Below are 20,244 nucleotides of genomic sequence, written 5' to 3' on the forward strand. Positions count from 1 at the left end.
GAGGACGAGAGTCAAGAGCCATGCTCATGTGATGAGTGCACTGGAGTTATTGGAGGAGATAATACTCAGATTGGGGATGATTAGGAAATTTATGGAATCATTTATCCTTTTTTTATTTGGAACGATTGTAATGATTTGGATTTGGATTTGACCCTGATACATGATTTATTTTAATATTTGGATGGATAGATGTAATACGGATTTATTCTTACTTTTAGTTGTGGTGCCACCAACACCTTAGTTTTAAATATTCGAATTCAGATTAATCGAATGCTGAATTTAACTGTTTAAGTCTTCCACTGTGTTATATGATGGTATTATTGAGGATTTATTTGGAGATTATGACTACTGGTTCAATTTTGGTTCATCTATCTAAAACCATTTCGATCTTGTGGATTTGTGTGATGACCCTTATCCCTAGGCCAGTTTGGGGGCGTTACAGCAGTGGTATCAGAGCGAAGTTTTAGAGTAGAGTATGAACTAGAACTGGTGGCATAGGATCTTTAACATAGAGATGTTACACCTAGGATTGAACCTCTATCAATAGGGTAGTTGTCTTGGTTTCCTGTGTACTAGAAATTTTGGCGTGGGAGTGATATACTGCTTTGGACTAAAGTGTACCTCTTATTGTTAGGTACAATGCGTCCCCGCAGAGGACGCTCAATTCCTCCACCACCACCACCAGCTGAGGAGAATCTACCCCCACCACCACCTATTGTACCTGGGGTTACGCCATAGGATTTTATGGGAGCCTTTACAAATTTTATGAATTTTGTGCAACAACAGGCTACAGTTGGCGCTAACCAACCACAACCAGGACAACAAGCCCCAAGGAGAGAGGATACCAGTAGGGCGATGGAAAAGTTTAAGAAATTGGGACCACTGGTCTTTAAGGGAGTGAGTACAGATCCCTTGTGGCCATCGGTTTGGGTTGACGAGATGGAGAAGATCTTCAGAGTCTTGGAGTGCACCGACCACCAAAAGGTCACTTGCGGCACATTCATGCTGCAGGAAGAAGCTAATATATGGTGGAAGACTTCTAGGAAAATTCTAAAAGCTCAAGATCCAGTAATTACATGGGCGAGATTCTTAGAGGCCTTCTATGAGAACTTCTTCCCTAAAAACCTTAGGGAGAGAAAGGAGGTGGAGTTTTTACATTTGACTCAGGGATCAGATTCATTAATGGCCTACAAAAAGAAATTTGAAGAACTGGCTTGGTTTGCGCCTGCACACATTGATACTGATGCTAAGAAGGCTAAGAAATTTTTAAGAGGTTTGAATCCCAAATTGAAGGGATCAATCGTAGTATTGAAGCTGAGATCATATGCTGAGGTGCTAGAGAGAGCACTATTATTGGAGGATAGTTAGAGGGGAACTATATAGGGCAACTCGAGTAAGGTACAGGGAAAGAGGCCTATTGACAGTCAGCACTCTAGGGATGATAGACCCCAGAGGCATCAGAGGACTCACTATGAGCAGACCACACAGACTCCTTGTTGTACCTGTGGTAAGCATCACAATGGACAGTGTAGGCAGAATTCTGATAATTGCTATAGATGTGGAGGACGAGGTCACATGGTAAAGGATTGCCCTACCTCATTACCTTGTGAAGCACCATGGCTTGGACAACAAACAACACCACCGCAGAGGCAGCATCAATACAACCATATGGGCAGCAGCAGATACCACGGAGGTTACCATATCAGGGGCAACGTCCACATCAAACACAGCAGGGACAAAAATATCCCTCAAGGCATCAACAAAAGCAGAAACATCAGATTGCACAGACAGTTGAAACACAAAAGGCTCAGGCCAGAGTTTTTTCTTTGACGACAAAGGATGTTGAGGCTTCACCCATAGTGGTTACAGGTAAACCTATATCTAAGGATTTGATTTAAAGTATAACTGATGACTTCTTTGAGTGATTGATGAATTGCATCTAAAACTAGGAAATGAAAACTAAAACCTAGAACATCTTTCAGGTACACTAAGCATTTCTACCTTCTGAGAAGATTAGTGTTGACCCTAGACCATTGAAACCCTCCTTATTGGTGACCCTACCATCTGGAGAGAATTTGGTTGCATACATTGTGTTTGAGTCTTGTTTGGTTCAGATAGAGGGTAGAGAGATGCCAGCAAACTTAATTCTTCTAGACATGACAGACTTTGATGTCATACTTGGCATGGATTGGTTGTCTACTTACCACGCCAGTATACAATGTTATGAGAAGGAGATAGTTTTTAAACTCAAGAATGAGACTGAATTTAAGTTTAGTTGGTTAAGGACGAGTAAACCTGCATCGCCTCTGATATCAACAGTGCGTGCAAGGAAGTTACTTGCTCAAGGTTGCCATGGATTTTTGGCTTCTCTAGTTGATTTAAAGAAAGAGGAGCAACAGTTGGAGGATATCCATATCGTTAGGGACTTTCCAGATGTGTTCCCTGATGACCTTGTTGGGTTACCACCCGATAGGGAATTGGAGTTTACCATTGATCTAGTACCCGGTACGGTGCCGATCTCTAAAGCACCATACCGAATGGCACCATTAGAACTGAAAGTGTTAAAAGACCAGCTGCAATAATTATTAGAGAAAGGGTATATTAAACCTAGTGTGTCTCCTTGGGGAGCACCAGTTTTATTTGTGAAGAAAAAGGATGGGACCTTGAGATTGGGCATTGACTACAGAGAACTGAACAAGGTGACCATCAAGAACAGATACCCTTTACCCCAGATCGATGATTTGTTTGATCAGTTGCAGGGTGCAAGTGTCTTTTCCAAGATTGACTTGAGATCTGGGTACCATCCATTGAAGATCAAGGGTGAAGACATACCAAAGACTGCATTCAGGACCCGTTATGGCCACTATGAATTTGTGGTTATGCCATTTGGGTTGACTAATGCACCAACTGCATTTATGGACTTGATGAACCGAGTATTCCATGACTTCCTAGATAGATTTGTTATTTTGTTTATCGATGATATCTTGATATATTCCAAGAACAAGGAAGATCATGAGGAACATTTAAGGATTGTACTACAGAGACTCAGAGAAAAATAATTGTATGCCAAGCTAAGCAAGTGCGATTTTTTGCTCAACCAAGTTGCATTTCTGGGTCATGTTATATCAGCTAGTGGGATTTCAGTTGATCCTACTAAAGTCAAGGCAGTTACAGATTGGGCCAGGCCAACCACAGTTACTGAGATCAGAAGCTTTTTAGGTTTGGCTGGTTATTATAGAAGGTTTATTGAAGGCTTCTCCAAAATTGCTATGCCTTTGACTAGACTTACCAGGAAGTGTGTGAAATTTGATTGGTCAGAGGAATGTGAGAAAAGTTTTCAAGAATTGAAGCACAGATTGGTGACAGCACCAGTGTTGACGATACCAGTAGGAACTGGAGGGATGGTTATTTATAGTGATGCTTCACACAGAGGTTTGGGCTGCGTACTTATGCAATATGGCATGGTGGTAGCCTACGCTTCGAGGCAATTGAAAAATCATGAGAAGAACTATCCCACACATGATTTAGAACTGGCAACGGTGGTGTTTGCGCTAAAAATTTGGCGGCACTACTTGTATGGTGAGAAGTGTGAGATTTACACAGATCATAAGAGTCTAAAGTACTTCTTTACCTAGAAAGAACTGAATATGAGACAGAGACGGTGGTTAGAGCTAATAAAAGACTATGATTATGACATTCACTACCACCCAGGGAAGGCGAATGTGGTTGTAGATGCATTGAGCAGGAAGTCACAAGGATTTTCAGCAGCCATTTTGACTAAACAAATACAACTTCAGGAGGACATTAGGAGCCTAGAACTAGAACTTATTGTCAATTGCCCCACATCATTATTTTCCAAATTGACTATCAAACCATCATTAATTGACCAAATCAAATCAGCTCAGACTATAGACCCTTATTTAATAAAAGTCAGAGGTGAAATCCAGGTAGGGAAACAAACATAGTTCCAGTTGACAGAGGACGGGGTTGTGATGTATGGCACTCGCTTGTGTGTACCAAATGACACTGAGCTGAGAGATTTAATTTTGAAGGAGGCTCATTATTCTCCTTACACCATTCATCCGGGCAGTACCAAGATGTACAGGGATCTAAAGGAACATTACTAGTGGAATAATATGAAGAGAGAAATTGCTCTGTGTGTAGAAAAATGTTTGACTTGTCAATAAGTGAATGCTGAGCATTAGAGACCATCAGGATTGTTGCATCCATTGAAAATTCCACAATGGAAATGGGTGCATATAAGCATCGATTTTGCCACTGCACTACCAAAGACCCCTAAGGGACATGATTCAGTTTGGGTAGTGGTAGACCGTCTGACCAAGTCGGCACATTTCATTGCTTACTCTATGAAGCATTCTTTGGAGAAGTTAACGCAGTTGTATATTGATGTGGTAGTCAAACTTCATGGAGTGCCAGTTTTGATAGTGTCAGACAGAGACCCGAGGTTCACGTCCAGATTTTGGAAGAGCTTACATGAAGCCTTGGGGACAAGACTAAAGTTTAGTACAGATTTCACCCATAGACCGATGGACAGTCCAAGAGAGTGATACAGATACTTGAAGACAGGTTGAGAGCCTGTGCTCTAGACTTGAAAGGAAGTTGGGAGAAACACTTACCTCTGGTTGAATTTGCATATAACAATAGTTTTCAGGCGACCATTAGTATGAACCCATATGAAGCATTATATGGCAGGAAGTCTCGATCTCCTCTTCACTGGAATGAGGTTGGTGAACAAAAAGTTATGGGATCAGAATTGATACAAGAAGCTCAGGAGAAAATACAGATCATACAGAAAAGAATCAAGGCAGCATAAGACAGACAGAAGAGCTACGTTGACACAAAAAGGAAGGAGTTGGAATTCAATGTGGGAGACAGTGTTTTCTTGAAGATTGCACCGATGAAGGGAGTAGTAAGATTTGGCAAGAAAGGGAAGCTTAGCCCCAGATTCATTGGTCCATTAAAAATTTTGCAGAGGATTGGACCAGTAGCTTACCGACTTGCACTACCCCCAACTTTTGTTGGAGTACATGATGTCTTTCACATCTCCTTACTCAGAAAATATGTTGCAGATCCATCGCACGTCCTGAGTTATGAACCGTTGCAGCTAAGAGAAGACCTATCCTGTGAAGAAACCCCTATTCGTATTTTGGATTGTAAAGAACAAGTCCTACAGAACCGCACCATATCATACGTGAAAGTTCTTTGGAATAATCATGGCATTCACAAGGCTTCTTGGGAAATGGAAGATGATATGCGGAGAAAGTATCCACAACTTTTTACCGATCCAGGTATGTAAATTTCGAGGACGAAATTTTTATAAGGGGGGAGGGATGTAATACCCATGCCCAAAATATAAGGGTAATTTGGATTTTTCAGTATTAGTGCAGGGTATGCTTATTATATATATATTTTTCCTTCTTTGTGCATGGTTATATGTTGCTAATATCCAAATATATTTATTTATAAGTTTATTAACATCTAAGAGAGGCTAGCCTAGTGGTTAGGACCCCATATAGATTTAAACAAGTCTAAGGATCAATTCTTGAGGGAAGCAATTGAAAGAAATTTTATTTGTTTTGCTTTAGATAGCTTGGTGGACACAATATTGACTTTTGACTTGGGGACTATAATCGATATTGAAAGGAGAAGAAAGATGCTCTTTGTTAAGGGAAGGGAGAGAATGAAGAAACTTAAAGTTTAATGAATTATTAAACAGTAAAATAAATTAAGAGATTAAAACTTAAAATTTAATTAAAAGGGGGTTGAAACCTATTCTAAAAAATAAAGAAGAAGAAGTAAAGAAGAGGAAATAAAGAAGGATTGAAGAAGATGAATAAATAAAGAAGACGAAGGAGGAGGAAAAACAGAAAAAAAGAGGGGGAGAAAAGAATTTCACGTAAGAGCAAAAGAGAAGAGGATTCATTGGGCTTGTCATTTTTCTTGTCATTTATTCAGAAGGTATATATTATCATATTTTCATACTCTATATCATGGTCATTTGAATATAGGAGATGGAGTCTTAAGGTTGTATTGTTACAGCATACTGTTTTGGACAGATTTTGTCTTCTGTTAGGAAAAGAATTGTATTTCTTAATCAGTGAGGATTTTGGACCCCAATTTTGGTGGGATTATAGATGACATGTAGATGAAATATGTTTTTAAATTTGAGGCCCATCCAATTTCGTTTGGTATCCCATCTGAATGAGAACTTGGGACTAATCTGCTATCTTGGCAGAATTTGAACTTGAACTTGGGAATAATGAAAGCCTAACTAATACTTGGAATTTAGGCTTGAAATTTGGTGTGGATCATTATTATTTAGTCTAGTTTAATACCAAAAAAAATTTGGATTTAATCATATTTGGGATATGATATTTATATATCCTGTAAACATGTTGCGTAGATTCTGGCAGAATCTGTGCACTAAGATTGAAACAAATGATTTAAATATAAAATAAGAGAATTTGAAGATGATTTTTGGTGCAGATCTTGGTATTAGGGTAAATTGGTCCCCTGTAAATTTTGAGAGTCTCTAGATATGTACAAGAGGGGGAAATATTTCAATTTGAGGGCTGTCCGTGTTTACAAGTTGGGTACAATTTTATAAGGGTACATAAACCTATTGATTTTGCCATTTATAATCTATGTAGGGGATATTAGATCGTTATTTTTGTGATTTGAAGTGCAGTGAGAATTGAGTTAAAACTTACAAGGTGAGAGAGACCCCGTAGAACCTATGTATTATTTTCATATATAAATCTCTTTTCTTTGATTTGCCATTTCGTGAAATTTCATGATTTGCAACAACATGACTATCTATGCATAATTGTCTTGAAGTTTATTTTGAAGTATTATGCATGTTTTGAAATATAATTTAATTTTTATGGAAAGAATGCATGATTTTTACTTTATTAAAAGTATGATGAGACTTGTCATTTTATAAGATATGATTTGAATGTAATATTGTTGGACTGCAACCCTTCCAACACAGGGTTATGTGTTGGAGTGGATTGTTGAGAACAGGAGTGAGGCAAGAGCGTGACATTTATGGACATGGTCCGGTTCTATGAGCCAAGAGCTCAAAGCTCACAATTCCATTATGTTTGGTATGTGGACCAGGGTGTGAGGCAAGAGCGTGACGTTTAAGGAACGTGGTCTCCCTTCCATAGGAGCCCGTTACCGGTTTTGTGAGCCAAGAGCCTGAGTCCCATCTCATTGATTATATTGGTGATATGTTGATTTTTAGCAGTGCCATTTTATGAACCTACTGAGGCTATTAATTGAAACTAGATTTATGAACTTTTGAACTCATGGCATGTTTTACTGGAATTTGTGATATTTTCAGATTTATATAACATATGTTTTGAGATTCTATTACATTTCAGGATATACATTTGTTTATCGATATTTATGTTCTGTTTTCCCTTACTCATTAAGCTTTCCCCAAGCTTACCCCTTTATTTAACCACACAGAGGATGACAGTCAGGAGCCATGCTCATGTGATGAGTGCACTGGAGTTATTGGAGGAGATGATACTTAGATTGGGGATGATTAGAGAATTTATGGAATCATTTATCCTTTTTTTATTTAGAACGATTGTAATGATTTGGATTTGGATTTGACCCTGATACATGGTTTATTTTAATATTTGGATGGATGGATGTAATAGGGATTTATTCTTACTTTTAGTTGTGGTGCCACCAATACCTTAGTTTGAAATATTCGAATTCATATTAATCGAATGCTGAATTTAACTGTTTAAATCTTCCGCTGTGTTATATGATGGTATTATTGAGGATTTATTTGGAGATTATGACTACTGGTTCAATTTTGGTTCATCTATCTAAAACCATTTCGATCTTGTAGATTTGTGTGACGACCCTTACCCCTAGGCCAGTTTGGGGGCGTTACATGTTGGGTGATCAGGGCTCCTTGTTGCCTGTGGGGGAGAGAGGCCAAGTTAGGGATGACCACTGATCATCGGGGTCTGCCTCTGGGTGGTTTTAGTGGCTTCGACCGGTGCGGGTCCCTAGTAACAATTAAGGTTTCACTGTGGTGGTAACATAAGTGATCCATGGTGATTCCCGAGTTGTTATAGTAGAATATACCATTGACTTAGTTTGTGTGTTAGGTTGAAAATCTACTAACATTTACATGCATCATAGACTATGTGTGAACTGTGTGTTTGTGCATTCCCCATCTCCTCACTAGCTCAGTGGAGCTAACCCCCTTTGTACACACTCTTTTAGACTTTGATGCAGATGGTGAAGGTTACGTTGCTGGTCTCGAGGTCTAGACTTCGAGCTATGACGAAATTGGTATTGTAGAGCCAGAGACCGTGACTTAGGATCTTGGTGATGGTTGTCCCTGCGATGATTATACCTATGGGCCATATTGATATTTGGGACTAGATCCCTTTTTGATCTTTTTAGGTCCCATGCCTTGTATAAACAATTATGTTATACTCCTTTTGGTAGTTACTTGTGGTCATAGAAAGTTTTGTTAACTACACTACTTATTATCATTAGTTAACGAACATCTTGTAACTATTTAATTATATGCTTACTGATCTATTTTAGAATGTAATATTCCCTATCTTCCGTACTCTGATATTAACGTGTATTAATGTTAGTTAATGACTGTGTATTGGGATACTGCATTTATGATTCTGACAGCTTATTGGGATGACATGTGTCTTCCTAGTCACCCCTTTATTATATTTTATTTCCATCAAGAATAGGGGCGTGACAGCTTGGTATCAGAGCGTGATGCTCTACACCGGTCACAGTCTAGTAGATGACACTTGATTTACTCTCCACAACTAGGTTCTAACTTAAAAACTTTAATAGAATAACTGAAGTGTGTGCAAACCTAGGGGGAGACTAGCTAGGTGTGAAAGCCGAGAACAGTAGTATATAATAGGAGAATGAAACATGATAACCAGAAAATAAACTTTTATTAATAACCCTGGCTGATACTACAATGGCCTCCCACAGAAACATTTACAAATTTCAACTATTTAAGAATTCAAGTTCTTACTAGTGTACAAACTATGAGACGAATCACTTTCTCTTGAGTCATCCTAGGCTTTAAATGCACTGACGGTCTTAAACTTGAATACGTATCCGTCATGGTTAACACTCGTTCAAGTGGGAACTGTTCCCCTCCACAGGATGTTGCCAGTGATGCCTCCACTATGGCCTTACCAAAGCCCCATCCCATCAACAACAATGCGGATGTAGCCGCGTTGTTAGGGAATATGTTATGGGCCATGCAACAAGAGCACAGAGAGGCACAACTGGAGCAGTGCCAATTCATGCAAGGTATGACTACACAACTCCAAGAAATTGCTAGAGAAAGGCAACAAGTGCCCCCCCTCAGCTCCTGCAGTTGCCATTGCACATGATAACCCTCCTCTGGCCCCTACTGCTGCTAAAGTACCCTTAGCACAAGCAATGCCCACACCTCTTTCTCCTACCCCCGAAGCTCCAACAGTTCATGTTGTGGTACAGAATTGGAAAGATGCTTCCAAATTATCTAAGAAATTACATAAGCATCGTCCTCCAACCTTCTACAAGATGTCTCACGATTCCTTGTTCCCGGCCACTTGGATTAGGGATCTTGAGAGGATATTTGAAGTACTTCCCTGCAGCGACACCAATAAGATAAGGTGCGCCGTGTTCTAACTCCGTGGTGACGCCAATGCTTGGTGGCGTTCCTCCAAGGAGAGCTTTTGGGCAACATATTCAAATGCTACCTGGGCCCAATTCACTGAGGCCTTCCTCAAGAATTACTTTCCTCAAAACTTCCGTGACAAGAAGGAAGCCGAATTCATATGCTTGCATCAAGGATCCAAGTCGGTCCTTGAGTACCAATAAACATTCAAGGATTTGTTCTATTTTGCCCTGCTGCATATGAAGCCTGAAGAGGTCAAAGCAAGAAGTTTTGAGAAGGGACTGAGACCCAATATTAGTACTTCTGTGGTACTACATAAGTACCCTACTTATGCAGAGGTAGTCCAAGCTACTATGATAATTGAGGATCAGCAGAGGGAAAACTACAGAGCAACACAGGCCGACGAGAGGCCTATGACTTCCTATGATTCTCGAGGATCTACTAAGTTTTGAAAGAGAGGGACCTATTCTATTGCCTCTCCTATTTAGTCCCGCAGGCCTGAGGCAGCCCAATCACCCAAGCCCACATCAAACCCTCACTATGGACCTCAGACCCTCATATAATATAATTGTAAGGAGTCTGGGCATATGATCAAAGATTGCCCGAATCCCAGGATGATAGGCCCTCCACCTTCTGCAGTTCCTAAAGCACCCCAAGCTAAGGTAGCCGTTCACTCTCTCCTCCCTTCCCCAGCCAATAGAACTCAAGGGCATGTGTACTCTGTCACTAATGGGGAAGCCCAAGCTGATCCCAGCGTTATTACAGGTATTGCACTTGACTCTTGGGATGTGCATTCATGTAGTTTATCGGTGTTATGATTGGTTTGGTTGGTGTCCGTTAGGTATGATTTTTGTTTGTTCTCAACCTGCCTATGTGTTGTTTAATTCAGGGGCATCACATTCTTATGTATTCCCTTCTTTTACTAAGAAAATGCTGATCAAACTAAAGCAAATGACCCAGAACCTGGTAGTTAGTACACCAACGGGTAGTAAGGTAGAACTTAGCATGATTTATGATCCTTATCCCGTACATGTGTGTGACCAAGGGCTAGAAGCAAGTTTGATAGTTTTGGACATGAAGGACTTCGACGTTATTTTAGGTATGGATTGGCTATCCACCCATGGGGCCAATCTAATCTATTCAGAAAGGAAGATCTTATTCAAACCAGAAGAAGGTGAAGAATTTGTGTTCAAGGGCATTAGATGGGAGAAGCCCAAGAAGGCCATTATCTCTGCTCTCCAAGTCCAAAAGTTATTGGATGAGGGATGTCAGTATTACCTGGCACCGTGGTAGATACTAAAGCAAAGGTCAGACCACTAGAGGAGATAAATGTAGCAAAGGACTTTTCAGATGTCTTTCCGGAAGACCTGACATGGTTGGCACTAGATTGTGAGACAGAGTTCATGATAGATCTGGTACCTGGAGCAGTCCCAACATTTAAGGCCCCCTACAGGATGGCCCCAACTGAGTTGAAGGAGCTACACGAACAACTTAAGGACCTATTGAAGAAAGGCTTCATTAGACACAGTGTATCACCTTGGGGAGCACCTGTGCTATTTGTGAAGAAGAAGGACAGTAGTATGAGGATGTGCATAGACTATCGTGAGCTCAATAAGTTAACAATCAAGAATCGGTACCCTTTACCTAGGATTGATAACTTGTTCAATCAACTACAAGGTGCCAACGCATTTTCAAAGATTGACCTTCGATCAGGGTACCATCAATTGAAAATTAGGGATAGCGACATTAGCAAGACAACATTTAGATCTCGCAATGGACACTACAAATTCTTGGTCATGTCCTTCGGATTGACCAATGCCTCGGCCGCCTTCATGGAATTAATCAACCAGGTGTTTCATGATGTCCTAGATGTCCTAGATAAGTCTGTTATCATCTTCATTGATGACATCCTGATCTACTCCAAGAGTGAAGAAGAGCATGCAGACCATCTCCGTCTGGTATTGCAGCGCTTAAGAGAAAAGCAATTGTATGCCAAATTCAGTAAGTGTGAATTTTGGTTACAACAAGTGGCATTTCTGGGACACCTTGTTTCTGCCAAGGGAATTGAAGTAGACCCCGACAAGGTGAAGTTGGTAGTTGATTGGGAGACTCCCAAGAATGTAGCAGACATTTATAGTTTCTTAGGCTTAGCCGGTTACTACAGGAGATTCATTGAGAATTTCTCAAGAATTTTGGCTCCAATAACTCGATTGACTCGAAAGGGAGTGAAGTTCGAGTGGTCTGATACTTATGAGAAGAGCTTCCAGGAGTTGAAGAAGAGATTGGTTTTCATTCCAGTGCTTACCATTCCTAATGGTACTAGAGAGATGGTGGAATATAGTGATGCATCCAAGATGGGCTTGGGTTGTGTTCTGATGCAAGATGGGAAAGTAGTAGCCTATGCTTCTCGGCAATTGAAAGACTATGAGAAGAATTACCCAACCCATGATTTGGAACTTGCAGCTGTTGTTTTCAATCTAAAGATCTGGAGACATTACCTGTATGGTGAAAAGACTGAGACCTACAGTGATCGCAAGAGCCTCAAATACTTCTTCACACAGAAGGAACTTAACATGAGATAATGGCGGTGGTTTGAGTTGATGAAGGATTATGATTGCACCATCCATTACCACCCCGGTAAGGAAAATGTAGTAGCGGATGCACTGAGCCAGAAATCTCAGACCTTATCACTGGCATCGCTGGCTGTCAGCAAAAGGCTTATTGAGGAAGCAAGGAGGTTGGACCTGGAATTATTGGTAGAGGGTGTTACTTTATCTTTGGCAGCCTTATTAGTACAGTCAACACTTGTGGAAAGGATCCAATCATCCTAAGCTTCTGAAGAGGAATTTAAAAGGTTATTGAAGCTATTCGGGAAGATGCACAACGGGATCTAGACTTTACATTGACTGAGGATGGTATCCTTATGCTTAGAGATCAGCTATGTGTTCCTAGCGATGAGCAGTTGAGGAAGTAAGTGTTGTCAGAAGCCCATGACTGTCCTTATTCAATCCATCCAGCCAGCAAAAAAATGTATAGGGATTTGAAAGGGCACTACTGGTGGAGTGGAATAAAAAGAGATGTGACTGAGTTTGTGGCAAGATGTCTCACTTGTCAGCAGGTAAAGGCCGACAGGCAGCGACCTCATGGTCTCTTACAGTCCTTACCTGTCCTAGAATGGAAATGGGAGCATGTCACTATGGACTTTGTCACCGGGTTACCCCGTACACCTAGAGGTGTCGATGACATATGGGCTATTATGGATCGATTGACGAAGACAACTCACTTCATCCCTATGAAAATTTCCTACAAGATGGATAAGCTAGCCTGCTTGTACATTGATAATGTGGTTCACTTACATGGAGTCCCAGTTAGTATCATCTATAACGTAGATCCCAGATTTACATCTAGGTTTTGGGGTGGATTCCAAAAGGCTATGTGTACATTGTTGAGTTTTAGTACAGCTTTCCATCCTTAGATAGACGGACAGTCGGAAAGGACCATACAAATGTTGGAAGACATGCTCTGAGCCTGTGCCATTGACATGCAAGGCAGCTGGGATGATCACATCTCACTCATTCAGTTTGCTTATAATAATAGTTACTAAGCTACAATTGTTATGGCACCATTTGAAGCTTAGTATAGAAAAAAGTGTCGAACACCTTTGTACTAGGATGAGGTGGGAGAACGGCGTATTCTTGGACCCAAATTGATCCAGGCAACTTGTGCAAAGGTGGACTTGATTTGTAAGTGAATCAAGGCAGCCCAGTCTAGACAGAAGGGTTATGCGGATCAGAGGCAAAAGGACCTGGAATTCTCTACCGACGACAAAGTGTTCCTCAAGGTATCACCCACCAAAGGGGTGATGCGATTCAGCAAGAAGGGCAAGCTGAGTTCGAGGTTCATCGGACCTTATGAGATTCTGGCAAGAATCGGGTCGGTGGCTTATCGGTTGGTACTCCCTCCATCCTTAGAGGGTGTGCATGGCGTCTTCAACGTGTCTATGTTGCAGAAGTACGTTCATGATCTAAGTAATGTTCTATCAGAAGAACCATCGGAGCTCGTAGCTGATATGTCTTACAAAGTGCATCCCGAGAAAATCCTGGACAGCAAGATTCTTAACCTTCATAACCAACCCAGTCACTATGTGAAGGTGAAATGGTGTAACCATCCTGTGGAGGAGGCATCTTGGGAACCAAAAGTAGAGATGCGGGTGAAGTACCCTTCCCTGGGTTTCTTAGATGGTACATCAAATTTTAGGGATGAAATTTCTTATAAGGTGGTGGGTTGTTACATCCACACCCGAGATTCTAATGGTTTATCTCTAACCTCATGACGTGTAGATGGTGCTGCCATGTATGCTAGTGAGTTGTTCTCGATGATGGTCAAACCCAGCTACAAGATCATTGACTTTGACACGGATTTTCCTATCTAGGAGAGGTTTCTCAAGTAAGAGTGGGGGAAATTCGTCGATGGAGACTTCATCGACTATCCTCCCAGTACAAGCGCTAGAAGCAAAGAGTACCGAAAGGAACATCCCGTGTCATTCCATATCGACACTTCATCTCTTGTTGAAGTTAGCATCGCTATGAGAAAACTCTTTGGGGTCTCGGAGGACACACCGTGACGGGTGAGGGGTAAGCTACTGACCCTATTTACTACTTGTTACTACCCTCTCATAGTTTTGAAGGTCCAGGCTAGCCTATGGAGATTTGACAGAATCGTTGGAGGTCCAATACACATGGCCCTTCAAGGAGGTAAAGGGATTCAAGGGATTTGAGTCCATCTTCGAGGTTCTTCCTAAACCAAGCTAGGTTTAAATACTTGATCAGCATTAGGGTCATCCAAAGCCACGGATGCATTGAGAACAGGGAATGTGAGCCTCAAAGGGAACATTCAATGAAGGTTATTGGGTTTCCAAGAGAAACCCCAAGCTTGGAATCGATTTCAAGGGGATTCCCAGAGTTCAAATGGAAAAGAGAGGGAGGAAGGTGAAGATGCCTACCTCAAAGATGGATTAATCGATGCTTTCCACCTCCATAACCTCTCAAAACCCTTCTTCTCCAAGCCTTCAATGCTCCCATAGCTCCAACGTTTTGGGTAGATGAATGGAGTAATGAGACTTGAGAGCTAAGTCTTAGTTTTAAGACTAATCTCCCACTTAAGGTCTGTTTGAATTGGGGCTTAATGAGTCAAAACTCAATAAAGAGGTCTACCAAACCATTGGGTCCACCAAATGGTAAACCCACAAGTTAAGGGAATCAAGGATGAGGTCAATCCTCGTCCAATAAGACTAAATTAGGGTGTCCGAGGCACGGGTGTGGGTCCCACGTAAGGAAAACACTCGAGTCCAAAAACAGCATCGGCTGGACTAACGGGTGGATTCAATCTTGGTGAGTCCGCTCGTGCGTCCGTTCGCTATAAGGGCAGAAACCTAAGGAAATTGATGGAGCTTTGGCCCACTTGTCACACCCCAAACCACCCCCGGGAGGATTAGGTAGGTGACCCAAATTGTATAACGCCAATCCGCCAAATCCCACAGATCTAGAAGCAATTAATACCCTCACGGACACATCCAAAACATTATCACGGATAATATCGTAGTGTTGCAAGTAATCTACAATTATAAGAAGAAGGAGGAAGCGTAGCGATACAGAAATGATTATGATATATATACATAAGTAAGATTTGTTGCATTCCCCATTACACCCACAAACGAAACAAGAACTGACATATACATAAGTCGAGATAAAAGTAACTATATACGAGGGTGAGACAACTCAACCCCAAAAAGAAAAGAAGAAACTAAAACTAAAACAAAAGCTGGGATAAACCACCTTTTGGTGCTTCCCGACATGTACATCGAGGATAAACTTTGTTTGGCATATAGCCATGATTCACCTATCGGTGCTTCCCAAGCATGTTGCTTGAGGCTTCCCGGCATATTTGCCCTGGGGCAGCCCAGCATGTAACTGAGGCTTTCCAACGTATTCGCCCATATGATAGTCCTCACAGTCATCCAACACCTTAACCCCTGTTGGCAAGGGTGCATAGCACGGGTGATGAATCTCTAACCCCATGTCTTTATGGCATCATATGAGTCAGGCGGTATCAATCGTACCCATAATACGGGCTACTATAGGCCTCATTTCCAAGCCGGCTATGGCATCTAGTCTACCATTCACAACCATCATGATATATTCACAGAGTTGATCAACAGTCACACGTTGTGTAATAATTATAAAACTAAATTTGATAAGTAACACAACATTATAATTAAAGAATTAATTTCTGGCATTATAATATTATTGCACGTACATACACGATAACATTTCACTCACCTAGGTCTGGTTCTATGAACTCAGTTTTAGTTTAAGTTCTGGCTGTAGTCTGGCAGTAGGCCTCGAGCGCGGGATCAAACCCTAAGTATAAATCAGAAATATGTCTTTTAATATTCCAAACTATTTTTGGATGTCTTAGGGTTGATCTAGGCTCGCTGGGTTGACTCGGTGTACAGTTGGTCATCACTTGGAATTCTCTAGGCCTTGCACTGGGCTTTAGGCCTATGTCCCGGTGCATCATCCAGAGATTGTGGCTTAGGGGAAGAATGGTCATTTACCACTATAGCATATGATCCTACGTCATAATAGCCTCACAACATTGTCCCCTATTCAACAATGCTGCAAGACCAACTCAAACAGGGTTTCCAAGCCCTGCGGGGCCCACGTGGGTACCCAAGGTATCCATAATTATGGACAAATGTAAGGAGCGGTATTTTGGTCATTTACCACCTCCCTACACTATTTTATAGTCCATGGGTGAAGATCCTCAAAGCGGATCAGCAAAACTGTCACCTTTCATTCTCTGGGCGATGTCTCTCGGTGATGTCTGCATTGCCCAGTGCATTGCCCAGAGCCTGCTTAGCACGTGAACAGGCTCCAATTCCTAGGTTCTACACCATGGGCAGTGCCTTAATCATCCCCCTATGCATGTTAGGTCATCATGGACCCCCTGGGGTGTACTTTGCACTAGACCCCATGGATTTTTACCTAGGCCCACCACTTGGCTGCCAGGAGCTGCCCAGACAACCCAGTGAATAGTAACCCAATGTAGCTTCAGCTGCAGACCATGGATTTGGCTGCATGCAAGGGTTGTTTCACATGTAATACAGTAATCTAAGGCTATTGCAGCTCATGGCTAGGCTACATGCAGCCAGGGCACACAGATCTGAGCCCAGACTGCCTGCTCTTGGTGTAATAGTGCAGTGCAGTCTGGCATAGGCATGGGTTTCGGTCTCAGGTATGTAACAGCAACAAAAACTCCATTAAATTGCTCAGATCCTCCATACATCATGTTTGCATGTTGGATCTGAAGTGGTTCATGGCAGCCCCCAGTTGTTTTGGGCTGCCAATGGCCAAAAACTACTACCAAACAGCAGAGATGCATGGAGAAGAATGGTAAACAACAGCATAGTAATAGGTGTGGGTATACTTTTTATACCTGAACAGATTGGGTAGGCTGCTGAAACAGCTTGGATGCAAGGGTGAGCACTTCCCCTTCTTCTCCTTCCTTTCTTCTTTCTCTCCTTCTCTTTTTCTCTTTCTTCTCTCTTCTTTCTCTCCTACGGTTTCAACAGTGTTTGGAACCTCTAAAATGAGGTTGGGATCCCCTATTTATAGACCAACCCCCTACTGAGGCCTGTTTGGCTGCCTAGGTCCCTTTTAGAAATGCATTTTTAACTGAATTTTCAGTCATTCTGGGCTCTCTGGTGGGGTCCACAGGGATCCAAGGGTATGAGGTGGTGCCCCAGACTCCCTTCTACCTATGGACGGTGCCCATGTTCAATATGGGTGGTCCCCACACATCTGTATATTAAAATAATGCATTTTTCCACTCTGGGCGATGTCTCTGGGTGATGTGTGCATCGGCCAGAGATTACAGCATGGCTGTTTCTCTTTGGGCTTCCACAGGGGTTTAACCCAGGGTTAGGGCCTTGCACCCACATGCCACTCAAGGCCCTTTGCACCTATTTTCAGGTGTGGGACCCACATTCTTGGAGAGGAGAGAGAGTACCTAGAGTCCAAGTAGTACATTATGCTATGGGCAGTGCAACTGCAAGGATCAACAATCCATCTTCTTACAGGTATGTAGGAGGACATCCTCGGGGGTTCTCCATTAAATTCAATCACTAGTGTGATACTCCATAGTGTGCTTGGATGCCATGTCAGGGGTTCCTGTCTTTCAATCAAAATTCTAGGCAGTCAGGGGCAGGTTTAACACCCATACTTCAAAGTCAACCAGTGGAGGGTACAGTAATATTCACAAGGTCAGTATCTTACCCCTCAACCATCACGATGTGTCTTTCATGACCCCGGATAGTTTCCCAATCACGATACTAAGATCATCACCAAAGGAGGTATCTAACTGTGGGGACACAGGGAACGCCTTCCGATACTCCTCGCTTTGTGGACTCGTGCTAGGAGGATGATCAATGAAGTCACCTTTGATAAATCTTCCTCACTACCAGTTGAGGAACCTCTCCTCCACAGGCAGGCCCTTGAACTAGTCAATGATCTTGTGGCTAGGTTTGACCACAAGTGAAAACAACTTGCCAGCTTACACGACAGTAGAATCTACATGTCACACGAGAGAGAAATTATAATTAATAGTAAATCCGAGTGCGGGTGTAACACCCCCCCCCACACTTAAAGTATGCAGTGTCCTTAATGCTTGTAGAAGAATAAAAATAGGGATAAGGGAAGGATTGTACCAGAAATCAATAATATACGACAGAATAGTGCATCCAACAATCAGTAGCAACTACCTTAAAAAAAAACAAAAACAAACAAACACAAAAACAAAAGTACTAAAGAAAAAAAAATAGTGGGTTGCCTCCCAAGAGCGCTAAGTTTTACGTCTTCAGCTGGATGACAGGAAAGCTCATGGAGGGTCAAGGATCAAATCATACCAAGGAGCCGGTTTAGAAGAAGGCTGGAGAGATGTAGCCAAAGGGGGGAGCGGCTCAAACCTAACTGTCCAAGGTGGCCATTCTAAAGAGGGTGAGGAATCTAGCAAAGTATGCACCTCTTTAGTGTATGCCTCAGACTCATCTCCAAGCATCACATAATGTTGCAAAGGGTCATTAATAAGCACGTGAGAAGTTTGATCAGCCACAACTTCGTCTAATAAATCCAACGCAAAGCACTCTTCTTCCCTAAAGGAACCAAGGGATGCATTGAAGATGTTGAGCCTAAGCTTCTTATTCCCAAAAGAGATGTCCATGGCACCCGATCTACAATTCATGCAAGCATTTGCAGTAGCTAAGAAGGGACGCCCTAAAATTATAGGGGGAAGCTTGGCTGTGGTGGTTGTGTCCATATCCAGGACAAGGAAGTCCACAGGAAAGCACAATTCTTCCATCTTCACTATAACATCTTCTAACAACCCACGAGGTGTTTTGATTGAATGTTCAACCAACTGAAGGATAACCTCAGTGGGTTTCAAATCTCCTAAACCAAATCTATCATAGACTAAACTAGGCAAAATATTCACCCTAGCCCCTAAATAAAGTAGTGCCCTACTTATGGAGAGATCTCAAATGATGCAAGAAATAATAGGCGCACCTGGGTCCTTAAACTTAGGGGGTAGGTGGCTAAAAATTACCGAACTAACTTGTTCAGTCAAATGGATGGTCTTAGGGATTTGAGTTCTCAACTTATACTTTTGAGTGCAAAGGCCTTTCAAAAACATAGCGTACACAGGAACTTGCTTGATAGCATCCAAGAGGGGGAGATTGATGCGAACTTGTTGGAATAAGTCGATCATCTCTTGCATCTTTTCACGCTGTTTACCCTGAAGGGGGTAAGATGGTGTCCGAAGGGCTTGGGGAAAAGGGACCTTTGGAATGGAAGAATTAGGTGATGGTCCCTCCATAATAGGAATGTGTAGCCCCTTCCTTGGGAACTGATGAGTGGGTTTCACAAGTGGCGTTTTAGTAATGGGATCATGTGTGTCTACATCACCACCGGATTTCTCTGGGGTTGACTCAGCCTCTCCCTGACCTTGAGAACTAGTGGGCAGCGTCCCATTAGTGGCTAAGGGTGCATTAGATTTTTCCACCCGTTTGCCACTCCTCATGACTGTGGCCGACTGAACTTGGTCTTACCCTCGACCTATTTGACTATTTGTGTCACACCCCAAAACCCCCCTAGGAGGAGTCGATGGCTGACCCGAATACCCGATGTATTCAGAGACCACCAGGATGCAGATGCGGTAAATACACGTCACAAGCACAACACATCTTCAAGATAACACGTGTTACATTGATCAGAGTGCAGGTAAAGTAAAGTGCTATAAGTTTTATACATATTATTTACATTGAAAGTTCCAACAGCTCGATGTTCCCAAGTTCATGACCATCGAGCTAATACACCACTATTCTAAAATATAAATAGTGAAAATTCATCCACCAAAAATGATAGTACTAAACAAAAGAAAATTAAAAGGTAACGCCACATCATCAGTTCCTGTTCTCAAAGTAATCATTTCTG

General features: G+C 41.9%; 1 protein-coding gene across 1 annotated transcript; it reads left to right on the top strand.

Moving 5' to 3' along the window:
* Positions 1–13,559: 13,559 nt before the first annotated feature.
* On the top strand, positions 13,560–14,129 carry LOC122659307. The gene is made up of 2 exons (XM_043854438.1): positions 13,560–13,938; positions 14,038–14,129. The coding sequence occupies exons 1-2, from the start codon at positions 13,560–13,562 to the stop codon at positions 14,127–14,129; spliced, it is 471 nt and encodes a 156-aa protein (XP_043710373.1).
* Positions 14,130–20,244: the final 6,115 nt, after the last annotated feature.

Source organism: Telopea speciosissima, chromosome 4 (assembly GCF_018873765.1).
Source record: "Telopea speciosissima isolate NSW1024214 ecotype Mountain lineage chromosome 4, Tspe_v1, whole genome shotgun sequence".
NCBI lineage: Eukaryota > Viridiplantae > Streptophyta > Magnoliopsida > Proteales > Proteaceae > Telopea > Telopea speciosissima.